Consider the following 18,665-nt stretch of genomic DNA (forward strand, 5'->3'; position numbering starts at 1 on the left):
CTGCTCCACCCCCACCCCTTCAGAGCACAATGCTATGGGTCATAACTTCCCCACAGCTCCTTCCCCAGAATAACACTATGTGTTATGGATCTCCCTCAGCACCTCCCCCAACCCCTCACAGCAAGATGCAGTGGGCCATGGATCCCTCAGAGCTCCTCCCCCAGAGCAATGCTATGGCCCATGGATCTTGCACAGCTCCTCCCCCAGAGCAATGCTATGGGCCATGGATCTCGCACAGCTCCTCCCCCAGAGCAATGCTATGGGCTATAGATCTCGTACAGCTCCTTCCCCAACCCCTTACAGTGAGACGAAATGGGACACGGATCCCTCAGAGCTCCTCCCCCAGAGCAATGCTATGGTCCATGGATCTTGCACAGCTCCTCCCCCAGAGCAATGCTATGGGCCATGGATCTCGCACAGCTCCTCCCCCAGAGCAATGCTATGGGCTATAGATCTCGTACAGCTCCTTCCCCAACCCCTCACAGTGAGAAGCAATGGGACACGGATCCCTCAGAGCTCCTTCCCCAGAGCAATGCTATGGGCCATGGATCTCGCACAGCTCCTCCCCCAGAGCAATGCTATGGGCCATGGATCTCGCACAGCTCCTCCCCCAGAGCAATACTATGGGCTATAGATCTCGTACAGCTCCTTCCCCAACCCCTCACAGTGAGACGAAATGGGACACGGATCCCCCGGATCCCCCCCCACACAGCATAACGCTATGGGTCAGTTAAGGCCAGCATCACTCAAAATATACTGTAAATGACTACTGTACAGCAGGACGGTATTTCAGGCTCTGTTCAGTAATAAATGAATGAAGCGGTCTGCCACTGTCCATGTTGTCCATGTTAGACTTACCATTCCAAGTTCCTGCACTGCCATGAAGGACAATCCAATGGGCTGTTGAGACTACATAACAGTTCCTTCTACTAAACCAAGAATATAATACAAAGGTTGATGGTTCCAGTCTCACTATATAAATGGGAGAGAACAAACAATGCCCTGCATGCTCCTGCCTGATCACATGACACAGGCAGCCTGCAGCCTCCTTACCTCTCCCACTGCACAGGTACCGGCACTGGTAGCAATCCAAGATACCGCTTGTCCTCTCTTTCTCGTACTCCATGTCGTACATCTGGTCTCCATTGCGAGGATAACCTCTGTGCGAAAGTAAAACATGATATAAGTCTGTCTATATGAATGCTGGCTTTGGAAAACATCAGGAAAAGGCGTTTTTGCCGCGCATCGGACATTTAAAGGGGCACTATGGCGAAAAATTGTACAATTTAAAATAAGTGCAAACATAAACAAATAAGTATTTTTTTCCAGCACAAAATGAGCCATAAATTACTTTTCTCCTATGTTGCTGTCACTTACAGAAGGTAGTAGAAATCTGACAGAAGTGACAGGTTTTGGACTAGTCCATCTCTTCATGGAGGATTCTCAGCAAGGCTTTTATTCCTTATAAATATATTTCCTAAAAAGAATTTAAACAATGATGTTGGCCAGCCTCCCTGCTCGCTACACAGTTTTTTGGCAGTTGGACAGAGTAACTGCCATTCACTAAGTGCTTTTGAAAATAAATAAATCCTTGAGAATCCCCCTATGAAGAAATGGGCTAGTCCAAAACCTGTCGGCTCTGTCAGATTTCTACTACCTACTGTAAGTGACAGCAACATAGAAGAAAAGTAATTTATGGCTCATTTTATTCTGGAAAAAAATGTACTTCTTATTTGTATATAATTGCACATATTTAACATTTTACAATTTTTCACCGTAGTGCCCTTTTAATCCAGGCAGTAGCGCGGCATCTATTTCCCACAGTAATTTCCAATACCAAAGAAAATGGGATGCCCATGAGCGCTGTCCTCACAAGAAACAAAGGTACAGGAGTCAGCCAGGCAGGGGTGTTGAATCAAATCATTGCAGAAAGTACAAATGTACAATGTATAGAACTTTCTGCAGATCTAATTAATGCAAATTTACCATCACATGCATTAACAATGGGAGGCTGAACTAATACAAGCATGTATTGTGGAATGTAATAGTGTGACCTGCACCCACCTCTCTGATGGGGAGTAATCATCTGGATCTCTACCAGACCCCGGATAACCTGGTTTCTCCCTCTTCTCAAAGCTGACGCGCCTGGCGTGGTCCCTCTGCTTGTAGTCATAGTCTCGGGCCTGGTTCTCCTCCAGCCGATCAGGACCTCTGAGGTTGTAATACTGGCGGTTCCTGTCTGACTGATGCGGGTCAGCACTGTGTCCTCTGTCTCTGTCCATCTTCTGCCCTCTGTCTTCATACTGCCAGCTTCTGCTTCTGTCCGGGTCATCTCTGGATCTGCCCGGGGTCCTGTCATCACGGCTGTAGTCTCGGTGGCCATTGCGGTCCTGGTAACCCCGGCTCGGAACCTTCTCACCGCTGTATCCACTCTGCGTGTCCTGCTCACTTGTGGCTGTCCGGCCGCCCCTCTGGTCGTGTTTGTGTCTCCTGGGTGCTCGGCTGTCCCCATCGCTCAGGCCGGGTCCCGAGTCTGCTGTGGTGAAACCTGCAATAACGACAATATTATGAAAAGATAAGAAAAGTAGTTTCTTTAAACTCTGCAGATTCCAAAACTCCCACTGAGAAGAGGGACAGGTTGTTGCTGTAAACATGAAGAACACACCCAGGTCTGCTGCATGGCTTCCCCTATTTACAGGCACAAAATGGACAGATTTGTGGTTTAAAATCTGGTGAACAAAAGCGTATTAGGAATTGTAATAATAATAATAATAATAATAATAATAATAATCCGAACATTTGTATAGCGCTTTTCTCCTTTCGGACTCAAAGCGCTCAAGAGCTGCAGCCACTGGGACGTGCTCAGGAGGCCACCCTGCAGTGTTAGGGAGTCTTGCCTTGAACTCCTTACTGAATAGGTACTTGACCTAGCCAGGATTTGAACCCTGGTCTCCCATATCAAAGGCAGAGCCCTTAACGGTAATGGTTGTCCTAAGATTCTGCGCTGTTATCTGATGGAGTGTAAAGGGGATCCTGAGGTCTGCTTAACACTCCTACATCAGCTGTAAATTCTGGTATAAAAGCCAGGCAGGGTCAAAGAAAAAAAAATTGGTCATTTTATAAAAGTTGGCCGATTTGCAGCATTTATCACATGCAGGAGAAAGGGGGAGCAGGTAATCTTCTAACCGCGCCAGGGGCATAACTAGAAATCTCTGAGCCCCCTGCAAAACTCTGGATGGGGCCCCTGTAACCCCCCCTCCCCCCCCCCCCAAAAAAAAATCCCCCACTCCTGCTTTCTGCACAGGTACACTGAAAACCAATGTTATACAATTGCTAGTGCACACTTGAATGTGTTTTCCCCATGCAGATATTGGCTCTACAGACCCCTCCAGCATCACTACAGTACACAGCTCTTGGGAAGGGGGTGGAGGTGCAGGGGGCAGGGTGTTGTACACAAGAGCCTGCTGCACACTGAATAGGGACTGTCTACAAATCTTTGTCTACAAAACCTTGTATGATTCCTCATCAGTGGCTGAGAAGATGCAGTCATTAGAACAATTGTGCAGAGAGCTGAACTTTTTTTCTCTCCATGCCTCCAGTTGTCAGTTTCTCAGGACAGGGAAAAGAATCTTCTCCCCCTATGGGGCCCCCTGCAGCATCTGGGTCCCTCTGCGGCTGCATACCTTGCATGGTCTATTGTTACACCACTGAACCAAGCATACTCTGTGAAGGCCCCAGAGCCTATAATGCAATCTCCTTTATGTGTAATGAGCCTCCACAGCTTGTACAACAGCTGATGTATTTGTGTACTGATCAGTTAACATCAACGGAGAACATGGTGTTATCAGTATACGGCTTAATTTAAGCAGACCTGAACTCAGAATTTCCTCTCTGCTCTAAAAGTTAAGCAACAGCATCATAACCTTTACAGAAAAACATTTCTTTGTTACAGCTGATACAAATCCTGCAATAAATCTGCAGTATGTCTACTTCCTGCTTTCATGGAAGCAGCCATATAGTTTACATCCTGTGCTTACCAATTAGGTGCTCTGCCATGGCAGCCAGCTGACACAGCTGAGAGATCACATTACAGTTGTGATTAGTCACAGATGAGGGAGAATTAGACAGGCTAAACTCTCTCAATACATACAGGGTGCACTTCTCTATGTTTTCCTTCTGTCCTGTGCAAGAGTTCAGGTCCACTTAACTTACTGGATATATATATATATGTGTGTGAACCTAAAAAATAAATATGCTGCCTCAACTCGAAAATGCCCTCTGATCAATGTTATTACGTACTAGTTCACCTAAGCCCGTTTAAAATCAGGCTGTAGGTCTTTTCACTACGCGGCCGCCAGTCAGTGCGCATGCGCGTGCACCTGTCTACCTGTCCAAACGACTGTCCGTTCTGCACATGCGCAGTAGCGCAACACACGGACACAGGGACAGGATGACAAAGGGATATTATTAGATAGGATAGCCATGAATTATTTTGCCTTACTAAAGTGATCGGAGGACAAATTTGCCTACAATGTCCTTTCGCTTCAGTGTCTCTTTAACCACTTCAGCCTACAGGGTTGAGATTTTTTTTTACAACCGAGCAACTTTCACCTCCCATTCATTTGCCAATAACTTTATCACTACTCATCACAATGAATTGTTCTATGTCTTGTTTTTTCCGCCACCAATTAGGCTTTCTGTGGGTGATACATTTTGCTGAGAATTAATTTATTCTAAATTCATTTTAGCAGGAATATTAAGAAAGAAATGGAAAAAAATCATTATTGCTCAGCTTTTGGCCATTATAGTTTGAAATTAATACATGCTACCATAATTAAAACCTATGTACTTTATTCACCAATTTCTCCCGCTTATTGCACCATTTAAATTTTGTCCCTATCACAATGTATGGCGCCGATATTTAATTTGGAAATAAAGGTGCATTTTTTCAATTGGCGTCCATCACTATTTAGAAGCCCATAATTTAATACATCATATTGATATGCTCCTTTGACATGAATATTTTAAGACCCTTAGGTAACTATTTATGTTTTGTTTTTTTTAATATTATTGTAATTTTTTATTTTATTTTTTATTAAAACTTGTATGTGGGTATTTTTGGGTGTGGGAGGTAAACGGGATTTGAAATGTGTTAAAATGTATTTCTTTAATAAAATGTGGTTTGGGGTGTAGTTTTACTATCTGGCCACAAGATGGCCACAGTCAAAAAGTCTTGGGAGCAATCGATCTCGCTCCCAGGAAGAAAAAAGAAGACCAGAGCTCAGAAAAGCCGCAGCGTCTGAAGAGACACTGTCGGCTTTTCTCCGCGGGGGTCCGATCAATGAAAGGGATCTATAATCCCTTTCATTGATGGCTGGGCTAACGGCCGGCGGCGGAAGCGCGCACAGGGGGGCACGCGGGAGTGCACGCAGCCTAACTGGATGAAAATTTTCGTCCAGTTAGGGTGAAGTGGTTAATGTGAGCCCTTCACATTAAAGAGATACTGATGCGGAAAAAAAATTATGATATAATTAATTGGTTGTGTAGTACGGATTAGATTAATTACTAGAACATTAGTAGCAAAAAAAAATATTCTCATATTTTTATTTTCAGTTATACAGCTTTTTTTTTTTTTTTTATAACATTGCATTCTCTAATATTTGCAGGTTACACACTACTCAGAATTCTAAATGTTTTCTACAGAACAAGCAGTGAACTTTTGACCTGTCCTGAACTGTTCTCTGCAAAAGAAAAACAGTTAAGATAACAGCCTTCAGAACACAGAGCTCTCTGCGAATTTGAAAGTCTTGGAGCTCAATGGCTATTTGCATAGATAACAACTGGAGCTTAACTCTTCCTGTTCTGGAAACAAATATTAGACTTATGTCTCTGCTCTTAATGCTTTCTTTCTTAGCTGTACTACGCATACAAATCATATTATAATTTTTTTTCTGCTTCAGTGTCTCTTTAAAGGAGTTATCAGGATAATTTTTACAAAATCGATGCTACTTACCCGGGGCTTCCTCCAGCTCCAAGCTCCCAGCATGCCACCGCTGCAGCTCCGCCGTCAGCCGTTCGCTGCAGCCCGCTTCCGAACCCAGCGATGACGTCCGCGAGCAGCGCTGTCAATCACCACCACCATCACCTGGAGGTCGGCCTGACGTAATCGCCGGGGACCGGGACGGAGCTGCGGCGAACGGCTGACGGCGGAGCTGCAGCGGGGGACATGCTGGGAGCTTGGGGCTGGAGGAAGCCCCCGGGAAGTAGCACCTATTTTGTAAAAATTACCCTGATAACTCCTTTAAAGGCCCCTTTCACACTTACTGCATCACATTGCGCAGTGGCGTAGCTAGAGACTATGGGGCCTCTTCAGCAATGCCACCTGCCCCTAATCTATGGCTATGTGTTGACTGGGCAATTTACATTTCCCTGCAGTGTACACTGTGTATAGTGGATGGGCAATGGGACAAAGTCTGAGGGTAGGGTAGAAAAAAAGGAAAGTTAATAATGAACACATCAAGTACCACCTGGACCCCCTCATCGCCATGGCTCCATAGCAGTTGCTATGGCTACTGCTACGCCCCTGACGATGCGGTACTCTGCCCCGCCGCAGCGGGCATGAAATGTTATGAGACTGGCCACATTACCCAAGGTGTGACGCAAGTGCTCCGGGTGCCTCTGGGTAATGCAGAAGCTGAAGTGTGTGTTACCTGGCAACTCCCAGAAGTGGACTGGAAGTCACATGTTCATTTATATACCAGTATATATATTTTGTTGCTGTTGCACCGTGGATATTATTATTATTTAGTATTTATAAAGCGCTGACATCTTCCTCAGCGCTGTACAGAGTATATTGTCTTGTCACTACCTGCCCCTCAGAGGGGCTCACAATCTAATCCCCACCATAGTCATATGTCTATGTATGTACCGTGTAGTGTATGTATCATAGTCTAGGGCCAATTTAGGGGAAAACCAATTAACTTATCTGTATGTTTTTGTGATGTGGGAGAAAACCGGGTTGGCCAATGAAAACCCACACAGACACGGGGACAACATACAAACTCTGTGCAGAGAGTACCCTGGCTGGGATTGGAACTGGGAACCCAGCGCTGCAAGACGAGAGTGCTAACCACTACGCTATGATACGCGGTGCAACTTGCCTAGCCCAACAAACACTGAACGATCGCACCGCTTTTGGTTGGAACGATCGTACCGCTATAGTGTGAAAGAGGCCTCAAACATTGAATACTTCATCCTACTAACAATTACTGAATCTGAGAGAGCCTAAGCGCTTTGAGTCCTATGGGAGAAAAGCGCTATAGAAATGTTACTGTAATTGTAAAACATTAAGTATACTGAATACACTGGAGAGGTCGTTCCTGCACTACAACAGACCACTGAACTCCAGAGTCAGGAGACACCACAGTCCCTCATATATTACATAGAGGCAGACTGACTGCATTTGAAAGCATTAGACAAAGGTTTTGCATCCCTAACAGACAATTTTTTTTCGCATATAAACAACTGTGGCCCGTGTGGGAAACACAGAATGCCTCCACCACAGGATATCCCCGGATAGGAATACTGGGATCACAATATCTCATCTCTAGCCCCCTAAACATTGCCAAATCAAAAACCAGCTAACCATAAAGGATGGTTTTCAGATTTGCAAGAGGATGATTGGGACAATATTCTCAGTTCTTGCAGTCATGTTAATTGAGGTAGGAAGAATATCCGACCTCAATTATCACAAATCCGCACACAGCGCAGCTCCCCTGTGCGCTGTGTGCAGTGAAACACATATGGAACTAAAGCGGCAGGTGGAGGGGCGGAGTTATGTACGCACAGCGGGGAGGAAGAACTGTCACTTCCTCCCCGATAATATCCGATGTTCTGCCTCAGTCAAAGACTTTGGGGGCACAGGAGGGGGGAGGATGGTGCTGTGTGCTAGTCGCAGGACCAGCAATAAAACAATATTAAATTAACATGTCACTAACTGTCCTCAGAGGAGCTTATAATGTAATGCCTGCCATCGCTTCACTAACTGTCCTCAGAGAAGTTTATAATGTAATACCTGACATCACTTCACTAACTGTCCTCAGAGGAGTTTACAATCTAATCCCTGCCATGTTGGGGGGGAGTTTAGAATGCTGTTGGTCTGGGGGCAGCTGGTAATAGTGGGCCTTGGGCGGTAAAAAGTACAAATCTGGCCCTGAGTGGAGATTCTCAGTTAGAAAACACTTGTGGAACAAACTTCTTAATTCAGTAATCCCAAAATCAAAAGCTGTTTATAAAAAAAACAGGAGCTGCTGCGAGAACTGTAATAAGGTTTGGAATTGTTGGCCAGACTCCAGGCACACCCTTCACCCTTCTGTAGACCTTTTAACTTTCTGGAATTCTGCTAATTCTACAGTGTAAACAACACTGTACTTCGCTGAACTGACAAGTTGTTATATCTGTAGAGGTAAGGGACCATTTCCATTAGGGCCGAATCTGCGACATTTACCCACAGGCGGGTTGGACAGGGAAATGCCTCTTATCCTTCCTATGGCTTGCCATCGGAATTGCACTGCAAGATGCACGCCAGCTCAGTGGAAACAGGCCCTAAAGGTGATCATACTCTGGTCAATGTGTAATCTGATCAGGGAGGGATCTATCTGATCAAATCCCTCCATACACTACACAGATTTTTAAAAAATATATTTCAGCATAAACGCTATTGAAAATATGTACACACTGCCTGCATGGTCACCAGGTCTTCAAGTATCTTATGCCCCCCCCCCTCCCCCCCAGTCTGTGTAGAGCAGGGGTGTCAAACTCAAATACAAAGTGGACCGAAAAAGAGCTCTGGGACCAAGTCGCGTACCAACCTCAATGTCTAGTGGCCACCTCTCTCCCTTATAAGTTCCCCAGTGTCTAATAGTCCACCTATATTCCCTATAGTTCCGTGATGTTTAGTGGTCCTCCCTCCCTTATACAGTTTCCTGGTGTCTAGTGACCCACTTCCCTTTCCTACACAGGCCCCTGGTATCTAGTGCTGGCTCCCTCCCCATATGGCTTCCCTGGTGATCCAGGGCTTACCCACCAATAGAGCTTCTCTGGTGGGCCAGAGTTTGAAATGTATGGTGTAGAAAGAAGGGGCAACGAAGCTTAGACAAACCTGTCTGCTGGCTGTCTTCTGTGCATGACAGGCGCTGCTTACGGCTTCTTCTCTCCCAGGTATCCATGTGTCCCATGACAAATGCTAGAGGCTAAACCAGCCTTTCTCAACCTTTTTACCCTGGAGGAACCCTGCAAATACTTTTTGGATCTCAAGGAACCTCTGGCATGGCCTTCAAAAGCTGGTGTGGCTGTTTATGTCACCACCCCCTATTACAGTGCCATCATTACAAGGTCTTCTTATTCTAGTGCTTTTTATTACGTGCTCATTATTATTCTGACCCCCAATTTAGTGCTTCTTTTTACAGTACCCACTAATATACTGTGCCCTCTATTAACCCCCCTCCCCCCCCCCACCCCCCACCACCACCGTGGGAAAAAATGCCAAGGAACCCATGCAGAGTACTCAAGGAACCCTGGTTGAAAAAAGCCTGGGCTAAACACGAAGGACAATGTGGCACCTACCTAACTTGACCACTAGAGGCCTCTAGCCTTAGTGAAGCGGTACAAGTGCCCTGGGAGAGAAGAGGTAGGAGGCACACCGATGGACAGGTAAGTGTAAGCTTTGCTGCGTACACCGCACATTGCAAAATCTAACACTCCTGACATGGCGTCGATCAAATCAGCCTAAAATCGAGCAATTGGGAATCATTTGCGACATCAATTTCTAGCAGATTCAATCAAATGATTGAATTGGCCAGACAGCAATAAAAAAAAAAAAAAAAAAAAAAAAAAATCAACCAGTGTATTGCCACCTTTACAAGGCTAAATGTTTCAGCTGTAGCAACGCGAAACACAAAACCTTGAAAATCCCTCATCAGAACTTTGGACGAGCATAAAAGTCTATAAAGGACATAGTGAGATAGACATGGGTATGTACAGTGCCAACCACACAAATAACTATGCTGCGTTCCTTTTTTTCTTTCTTTGACTGAAAGAGTTAAACATCAGGTATGCAAGTGACCGTTTTCGTTTGGGTCAGGACTAGGCTATAGCGTAACCCTCACTGATGAGGAAATTATAGCCATAAAAACATATTCCTGGTAGTAAATTGCTTTTGACAGCAGGAAAGAGATAAAAAGGGTCAATAGTTCATAGATTTTAGCTCTGGGCTACTTCAATGAATGTGTCATTGAGCCGAGACAATGAAACTGTAATAACTTAAAAAGTTGATTGAAATTTAAAATAAAACCGTGGGATGTCTTAAAAAGTCATTTTTGGGGGGAAGGAAGATAGATGCAATTGTTTATCTTATCAGTTTATTTTTACCGCAGATGTCCTTTAAGCACAATAAAGCATGCTGTTTGATTTGCAACAATGGTGTGCTGATATGGTTTAGATTTAGAACTTTGGATGAGTATGAGGCCCAGTACACACTGGCATGGATGTAAAACTGATCTGTTTAAAATCTAGAACGGATCAGTTTTCCATCCATGACCCTCAGTTCAATTAGCGCACGGTCAATGCAATGCATCCGTCGATCCGGGAAAAAATGCTCCAGACTCAAACTTTTGGGCCATGCGGCGGAATGGACCAAACGGATCCGTTCAAACGGACCAATATGAATGGATCCGGTGGTTATTCGTACTCGCCCATTCCACTAAACCGTCTGCTTTTTTTTGTCCAATGTGAACTAGGCCTAAAACCTGTTGGCAAGAGGTCAAGAGATTATTTCCGATGGACGATCAGCTCCCAAACACGGGATCGATAGTCTGATCAATACTGCACAACAGTACAGACATGCCAGAAATAATCGTTTCGACCCGTTAATCTGCTGGAACATTGAATGTTGTGTATCAGGCATTACAAGGAGCTAGGTTGCCTCCCATACAATTCCATGTTTGCCATTTGGGATTAGAACTCACAATATAACATGACAATTAGATTTTAGTACATTATATTATCATAGGGAGAATATCTGGAAGTGCAGACTGAGGTTTTCCTCCTGATAAACCTTTGTCTCTGGAGGAAGTGGAGCTAAGGATGTACCTGGATCACGTTACCATAGCAATAAGTGTCATACCTGTTGGTATCAGGTCTCTGGAGTACTGGGTCTCTCTAGCTGTACCGGGGCCTCTGTCTTCTCAGCTGTTACTCTGTCTCTGGGTCTATCGTGCTCATAGCATCACTCACCATAGCACTTGAAACTGCAAATCCAGTGCAGGAGACCTGGGCACAGCTGGCGCCACCATAGAGCGTAAAAGGAATTACGGCTATAGCAGCGCACAGAGTATAACTCCGGTGCCGTCAGAAGACGGAGCTGAAGTTACTTTGTAAACACTGTAATTTGGCCTCCAGCAATAGCTGGAAGCCGAATTACATAATTCACCACTATTCACGTGGACCTGGAGGGGGAATAGTATTTAACGCTGCCGGGAACTGTGCAACAGCAAGATAAGCCATAAGCCATATACCGGCTGTATCCTGCGCCCAAGTCTCCCGGCGGCGATTTCTCTCGGACGCCAGTTCCACTCACCATAGCGATATGTGTCATACCTGTTGCTATCACGTCTCCGGAGTACTAGGTCTCTCTAGCTGTACCGGGGCCTCTGTCTTCCCGGCTGTAGTCTCTGTCTCGGGGTCTACCACGCTCATAGTTCCGCTCACCATAGCAATATGTGTCATATCTGTTGCTATCACGTCTCCGGAGTACTGGGTCTCTCTCTAGCTGTACCTAGCAAACCTGTAGTCTCTGTCTCGGGGTCTATCACGCTCATAGTTCCGCTCACCATAGCAATATGTGTCATACCTGTTGCTATCACGTCTCCTGAGTACTGGGTCTCTCTAGCTGTACCGGGGCCTCTGTCTTCCCGGCTGTAGTCTCTGTCTCGGGGTCTATCACGCTCATAGTTCCGCTCACCATAGCAATATGTGTCATACCTGTTGCTATCACGTCTCCGGAGTACTGGGTCTCTCTAGCTGTACCGGGGCCTCTGTCTTCCCGGCTGTAGTCTCTGTCTCGGGGTCTATCACGCTCATAGCTCCGCTCACCACTCCGGCCACTTCTCTGGTCATGCTTGTTCTTCCTGGGTGACCGGCTCTCCTCCTCGCCTGGATGTGGTCCTAGATATCTCTCGGTGGGACCTGCAGGGATGACAATCGAAGAGCGTGAGAAGGAATGATTTGCCAGCCGTTTGCTGAAATGTTACACATCACGCTGCTACACATTATAGATACTTGCTTTTTACCATGGCTGCACCTTGCTGCTTTCTACTGTGAATGTTTTTTCTTGTAGGAAGATTGAATAAGTTCCAGAATAAACCCACCCAGAGGAGCCCAGCAGGCCGTTCCTGCACACAATACAAGTCCGAAGGAACACACCCAGCTCTGCTGTGCGCATTTCCCTGCGCACACCCAAAACAAGGAGGTATTTCATGACCCAAAACTCCAAAATACAACTCACTAATTCACTAACGAAAATGTATGCTGTCTCCCATAACTCTGGAAGTTGGGATAAATTAAATAAAGCTTCTGACATCAAAGAAAAAAAAAGTCATCTCTCATTCCTATTGCACAAAGTGGGGCGGTATGGAATATTACTGTCTTCCCATATAAAGAACTATAGATTTTCAGCCCAAGCACATTCAATAGTTAAAGAGACACTGAAGCGAAAAAATATATGATATCATGAATTGGTTGTGTACAATGAATAGTTACTAGAAGATTAGCAGCAAAGAAAATATTCTCATATTTTTATTTTCAGGTATATAGTGTTTTTTCTAACATTGCATCATCCTATAATATGTGCAGATTACACAACACTCAGCATTCAAAATGAGTCTTTCAGAGCAGTCTGTGAAGTAATGAACTCTCCTCTAGCAGAGGAAAAGTAAACAGTTCAATTACAGTTGAGATAATAAAAGTCAGATAACAGCCCTCTCCACGACTAAGTTAGTCGGAGAGCTTAATAGCTTTTTTGCATAGAGATAACAACTGGAGTTTCTCAACTCTTCCTGTACTGGAAACAATTAGACTGATGTATCTGATCTAAGGGCCCTTTTCCACCAGCGCGTTTGCGCTGGCTGAATCGCAAAAACGCAAACCGCTAGCGATTTTACAATCGCTACGGTTTGCTTTTTAACATAGGAATCGCGGTAGGTCCTTTCCACTACCGCGATTCGTTTTTGCCGGAAACGCGAACGCGCGGCGGAGCGATATTTGCCGCGATTTTGCTATGCAGTGCATAGCATAGCAAAATCACGGCCGCGAACGTCGGGGAATCGCCGGTTATTGCGATTCAGCAATCGCTAGCGTTCAGCGTGAACGCTAGCGATTGCTAGTGGAAAAGGGCCCTTAATGTTTTTTTTCTTAGCTGTACTACACATACAAATCATAATATCATCATTTTTTTTTCGCTTCAGTGTCTCTTTAAATATTTGCTGTACATCCTGTGGTATATATACCTTATATTAGCAACTCACCTCCTTTCCTGCTCCAAGTGCCGCTCACTTGCCGCTGGTCTCATCCGTTGCATAGCTGAGTAAATACTCTCTACTTCCTGCTAATCAGGAAGTAGAGCGTGTATTAAGCGGCTATGCGATGGAGGAGACAAACGGCAAGTGAGAGGCGATTGGAGAAGGAAGGAAGGTGAGTTGCTAATATGAGGCTTCCCACTGAGCTTACCCTGCCAAGAAGGGGGGGGGGGGTGAGCAGGGAGGGGAGCCCTGGGCAGAGGGAGGCAGAAGTTGGGCTCCCCTTCACGTGGTTACGGGGGCACGGTCAATTCCTAGTTACCTGTACCGAAGACACCTATACCTAGCTAACCTTTACTGGCTGCACCTATACCTAGCTACCTATACTGAAGGCACCTATACCTAGCTAACCTATACTGGCGGCACCTATACCTAACTACCTATACCGAAGGCACCTATACCGAAGGCACCTATACCTAGCCACCTATACTGAAAGCACCTATACCTAGCTACATATACCGAAGGCACCTATACCTAACTACCTCTACTGAAAGCACCTCTACCTAGCTAACCTATACTGGTGGCACCTATACTTAGCTACCTATACTGAAGGCACCTATACCTAACTACCTATACTAAAAGCACCTATATCTAGCTACCTATACTGAAGGCACCTATACCTAGCTACCTATACTGAAAGCACCTATACCTAGCTAACCTATACTAGCAGCATCTACACCTAGCTAACCTATACTGGCAGCATCTACACCTAGCTAACCTATACTGGCGGCACCTATACCTAGCTAACCTATACTGGCGGCACCTATACCTAGCTAACCTATACTGGCGGCACCTATACCTAGCTAACCTATACTGGCGGCACCTATACCTAGCTAACCTATACTGGCGGCATCTATACCTAGCTAACCTATACTGGCGGCACCTATACCTAGCTAACCTATACTGGCTGCACCTATACCTAGCTAACCTATACCAGGAGCACCTATAGCTAGCCATCTACACTGGAGCACCTACAAAACTGGCTACCTATACTGGGGACACCTATGCCTGGCTATCTATACTGGGCGCACTCATACCTGACTACCTATACTGGGGGCGTAGTATGGGTTCTGAGTGCAATGTAGCCAAGAAACTGCCCTGGAGTATCCATATACAATCCAGGATCTAAACTTGTATTATTGGACTATTACACACAACTTAACCACTTAAGGACCAGAGGATTATTGGCTGATCTGTGCTGCGTGTGCTCTCTATGTGTGGACGAGCAAGGAGGGGGGATTGTGTTACTCCTCAAAGCTCTCCTACGCAGTGATTTTCCGCCTCCCTCTCTTTCCCTCCCTCTCCCTCTGGCTATGGGCGGCACAGGATGGCGATCCATCCTATACCGCCTCTAATAGGCTTTAGCCTATCAGACGGCGGCGATCCCCGGTTAATCAGAGGCCGGGCATCGCCGATCTCCTTTACGGCGCTGCTGCGACAGCAGCGCCATATGATGTAAACACAGGGGATTTCTTCCCCGCGTGTTTACAATTAGCCTGCGAGCCGCGATCGGATGCTCGCAGGCTGTTCACGGAGACACACTCCATGAACTGACATGGAACATTTGCATAGAAACACCACTCGACCTGCCGACACCTGTCGGCGTTAGGCGGTCGTTAAGTGGTTAATATTTTCTGCTTGGACTTACAATTTTAAAGGACACAGTAATTCTACAGACTGCCTCAGACCATTATCCATGATTTTCACTTTTATTCCCATTATTTTATACCCTATATCGATTTGCTGTATTTAGTTTACGCATTATGCTATTATAAAATAAACTATTAAAAATCATTTGTCTAAGTGCTTGTTCTGAAATCTCTGCATAGAGTTTCCTGAGAGAACGTTAGAACGTTACCATAACGGTTACTGATATTGTTATTTTGCTATCTCTAGAAAGGGTTGTTGAAATAACCTTTTTCCTACAGGATTTAGCTGGAGTTAGATTTGCGTATTCGCACACTTACTGCGAATTGGTGGCAGCGACCCGATTGTAAATACAATCAAAATTGTACTGTGTATGGACTCACCAACCAATCCAAAAGGTTACTTTGCCCACAGTGCTGAATGCCTTCAGGATTCCCTCAGGGTCTGAGGCCGAATAGTAAACTGCAGCAGAGGGAACAGGAATTGGAGGGTTACGTCACATTTGTCACGGGTACCAAGGGGAGGCAAGGGAGCATTGGTGGGCCCCATCAAAGTATTGCTGGGGGCCCTGTAAACTGTAGTTATGCCACAGGGAACCTCTTTCAGGCTGTGGAGTTGCAGTGACATCAGCTTCATTCCCACCTGCAGCACTAATCATTTTACAGTAATAGGCAGGGCAGAGCTAAAGAGTGCAAGCACTGTGCTGTCATGTGACCGGGGTAATGGAAAGCTAAGTTATCCGCTACAGAAGTCTTAAACAGGAGCGGTCAGAAAAAAAACCCACATATACAAGTAGATAAATACTGTACTTGCTCTACTTACATAACATATGTATTGCACTGTCCACGTTTTGATTTTAGTGATTTTTCTACAGTAAAAAAAAGACAAAATCCTTCTTAGGATTCTCCATTTTTACTTTGTCTATCTTGAAGCCAATCCTGATGTCATTTCCTCCCTTACTTTCCTTTGCCTGATTGTGTATTGCCCGCCCTCCTACCAGTCTTCAGGCACTCAGCTCCAGCTCTGCAATAGAAAGTGCATTGTCTCAGCATGAGAAATATTGGCCAATCAGAGAGGAAACGAGGTGTGGGAGGGAAAAACAGGAGGGAAAGAGGCTTCAACCAATCAAGCTGCATTAGTTAAAGAGACTCTGAAGCGAGAATAAATCTCACTTCAGAGCTCATAGTTAGCAGGGGCATGTGTGCCCCTGCTAAACCGCCGCTATCGCGCCGCTAAATGGGGGTCCCTTCACCCCCAAACCCACCCCCGCAATCGTTGGTCGTAGAATTGGTCGTTCCTGGATGCAGGGCTAACGGCTGCAGCCCTGCCTCTAGTCGCGTCTATCAGCGGCACATTGCCGCCTCTCCCCCGCCCCTCTCAGTGAAGGAAGACTGAGAGGGGCGGGGGAGAGGCGGAGATACGCGCGTGGGGCAGGGCTGCGGCGGTTAGCCCTGCCCCAACCAGGAAGAGGGGATGCGCTGCACGGAGGGGGATTTGGGGGTGAAGGAACCCCCGTTTAGCGGCGCGATAGCACACATGCCCCTGCTATCTATGAGGTCTGAAGCGAGATTTATTTTCGCTTCAGACTCTCTTTAAGTCTGAGAGGAAAGTAAAGAAGCAAAAAAGACCCCAAAAACCCAGCATGCCCTGCAACTTCCTTTATGCAGCAATGTACCAAATAAGTCAGGTAAACTAGGGAATGATCATTTATCAACAAGAAAAGTAATAGTGATTTTAACTTTTGGATTGCCTGGTTAGCATCCTTATTACTTGTTTAGCAGATAAAAATAAAGAATTGATTTTGAATTTTATGCCTGACAGTTACATGAAAGCACAGGTGCAGTGGCCATCGGCTGGCCCAGTTGATCGTTCCATGATGGCACGGGCACATGGTGGCTGCAGGGGGCTGGTAGAAGCCCCAGGTAGGTGAAACACTTTTTTTTTCCCCTTTCAGTTTAGGTTCCCTTTAAGGCCAGACAGACAATGCCACTCAGTGTACAGTCTACTGTAAATGGCTTCCTTTTAGGTGTTGAGTGTAGTCACCTAGGCATGGTTATAGGATAATTAGAATCCTGCCAGCCGTAAAATGTCATTCGGTGTGTATTAAAGAGGAACTATAGTAAAAATATTCATCTTTTACAATATTCATTTATACATTAAGCCAGTGTTTGCTTTGTAAAATATTTTCTCTTCCTGATTTACATTCAGAAATTTTCAGGCGGCAACATCTTTAGTACTGACAGGTGATCTCTCTAGAATGTTTAGCAAAACAAATGTTTGCCTTCTTAAAACAGAAGGCATTTGCAATAATTCAGGTTGGACTGAATATATGATATCTCCCACGATGCATCACTGCTGAATATGCAAAATTATCCTTTGTTGTCCCTGTAAGCTAGCCACAGCTCCAGAGCCACTGGAATGTTTGGTTACTGAGAGCTCCTGAAGCCAGTACAAATTATACCTGGTTTCCCAAAATGCTCTGGGGGAGAGAATTCCATATAATCAGCCTAGGCTGTGACATCACTGGGAGGACGGGGTTACATAGAATATACTGTAATATATAGATAAAGGAAGGTTTCTGATGCTAAAACTAGGAAAATTACAGTACTGTAAAAGTACCGTAGGTATCCTAAATAATAAACTGCATTCTACTGTATGTCATTACAGTTCCTTTTTAAACTATTGTAAGGCCCCTTTCACACTGCACGCGTTTCCAGCCGCGTTTTGGAAACCCGTGCGGGAGGCCGACACGCACGACATCAGACAGTGCATAGAGTGCACTGTCTGATGTTCACACTGCATGCGTTCCGGACCTGTGCGGTCCGGGAACGCATGCTGCACGCATTTTTTGCAAAAATGCGTGGCTGTCCCATTCACTTTTTCAGTGATGGGATCAGCCACGCAACGCACACAAACGCGGATGGCGTGCTTTCGCATGCGTTGCGTTCCGCACGCATGGCCATCCGCGTTTGTGATGTGAACGGGGCCTAACTAGGAAACTGACTGAAAATGTACAGTCTTTACAGAGATAGTTTTATGTGATGCTATTTTCCAGTAAAACAAACAAACAAACAGATCTTCATTGCAGCGCCTTATATTGGCAGCTAAAAACTGAAACACCGTTGTGCATATAACCATTCGCAACCCAGGTGGGCACAAGCACTGGTCAATCAACAATTACAAGAAAACAACACGCTACCAGTATATGCTGTTCAACCACCTGCTATTTATTGTGAATGGAACATTTTTTATTTTTTTTTATATATAATAAAAGGTTGCAGATCAGATTTTGACTTGACAATAAATGTTGCAAACATGTACAGTATATGCACACAAATGTTTTCTTATATTACCAGGACGGATGGGAAGCAGTGCTGCAGTGGCTTA

General features: G+C 45.4%; 1 protein-coding gene across 1 annotated transcript in view; it reads right to left on the reverse strand.

The window, feature by feature from the left end:
* Positions 1-18,665, reverse strand: part of MARVELD3 (MARVEL domain containing 3) — a 55,553-nt gene that overhangs the window by 11,512 nt on the left and 25,376 nt on the right. Inside the window, exons 3-5 of the mRNA XM_068261757.1 lie at positions 12,040-12,243; positions 2,065-2,548; positions 1,054-1,160 (exon numbers count right to left, since the gene is read on the reverse strand). Of these exons, the coding sequence (XP_068117858.1) occupies positions 1,054-1,160; positions 2,065-2,548; positions 12,040-12,243 (795 nt within the window). The remainder of the gene's footprint in view (positions 1-1,053; positions 1,161-2,064; positions 2,549-12,039; positions 12,244-18,665) is intronic.

The sequence above is a fragment of the Hyperolius riggenbachi genome, chromosome 11 (assembly GCF_040937935.1).
Source record: "Hyperolius riggenbachi isolate aHypRig1 chromosome 11, aHypRig1.pri, whole genome shotgun sequence".
Lineage (NCBI taxonomy): Eukaryota > Metazoa > Chordata > Amphibia > Anura > Hyperoliidae > Hyperolius > Hyperolius riggenbachi.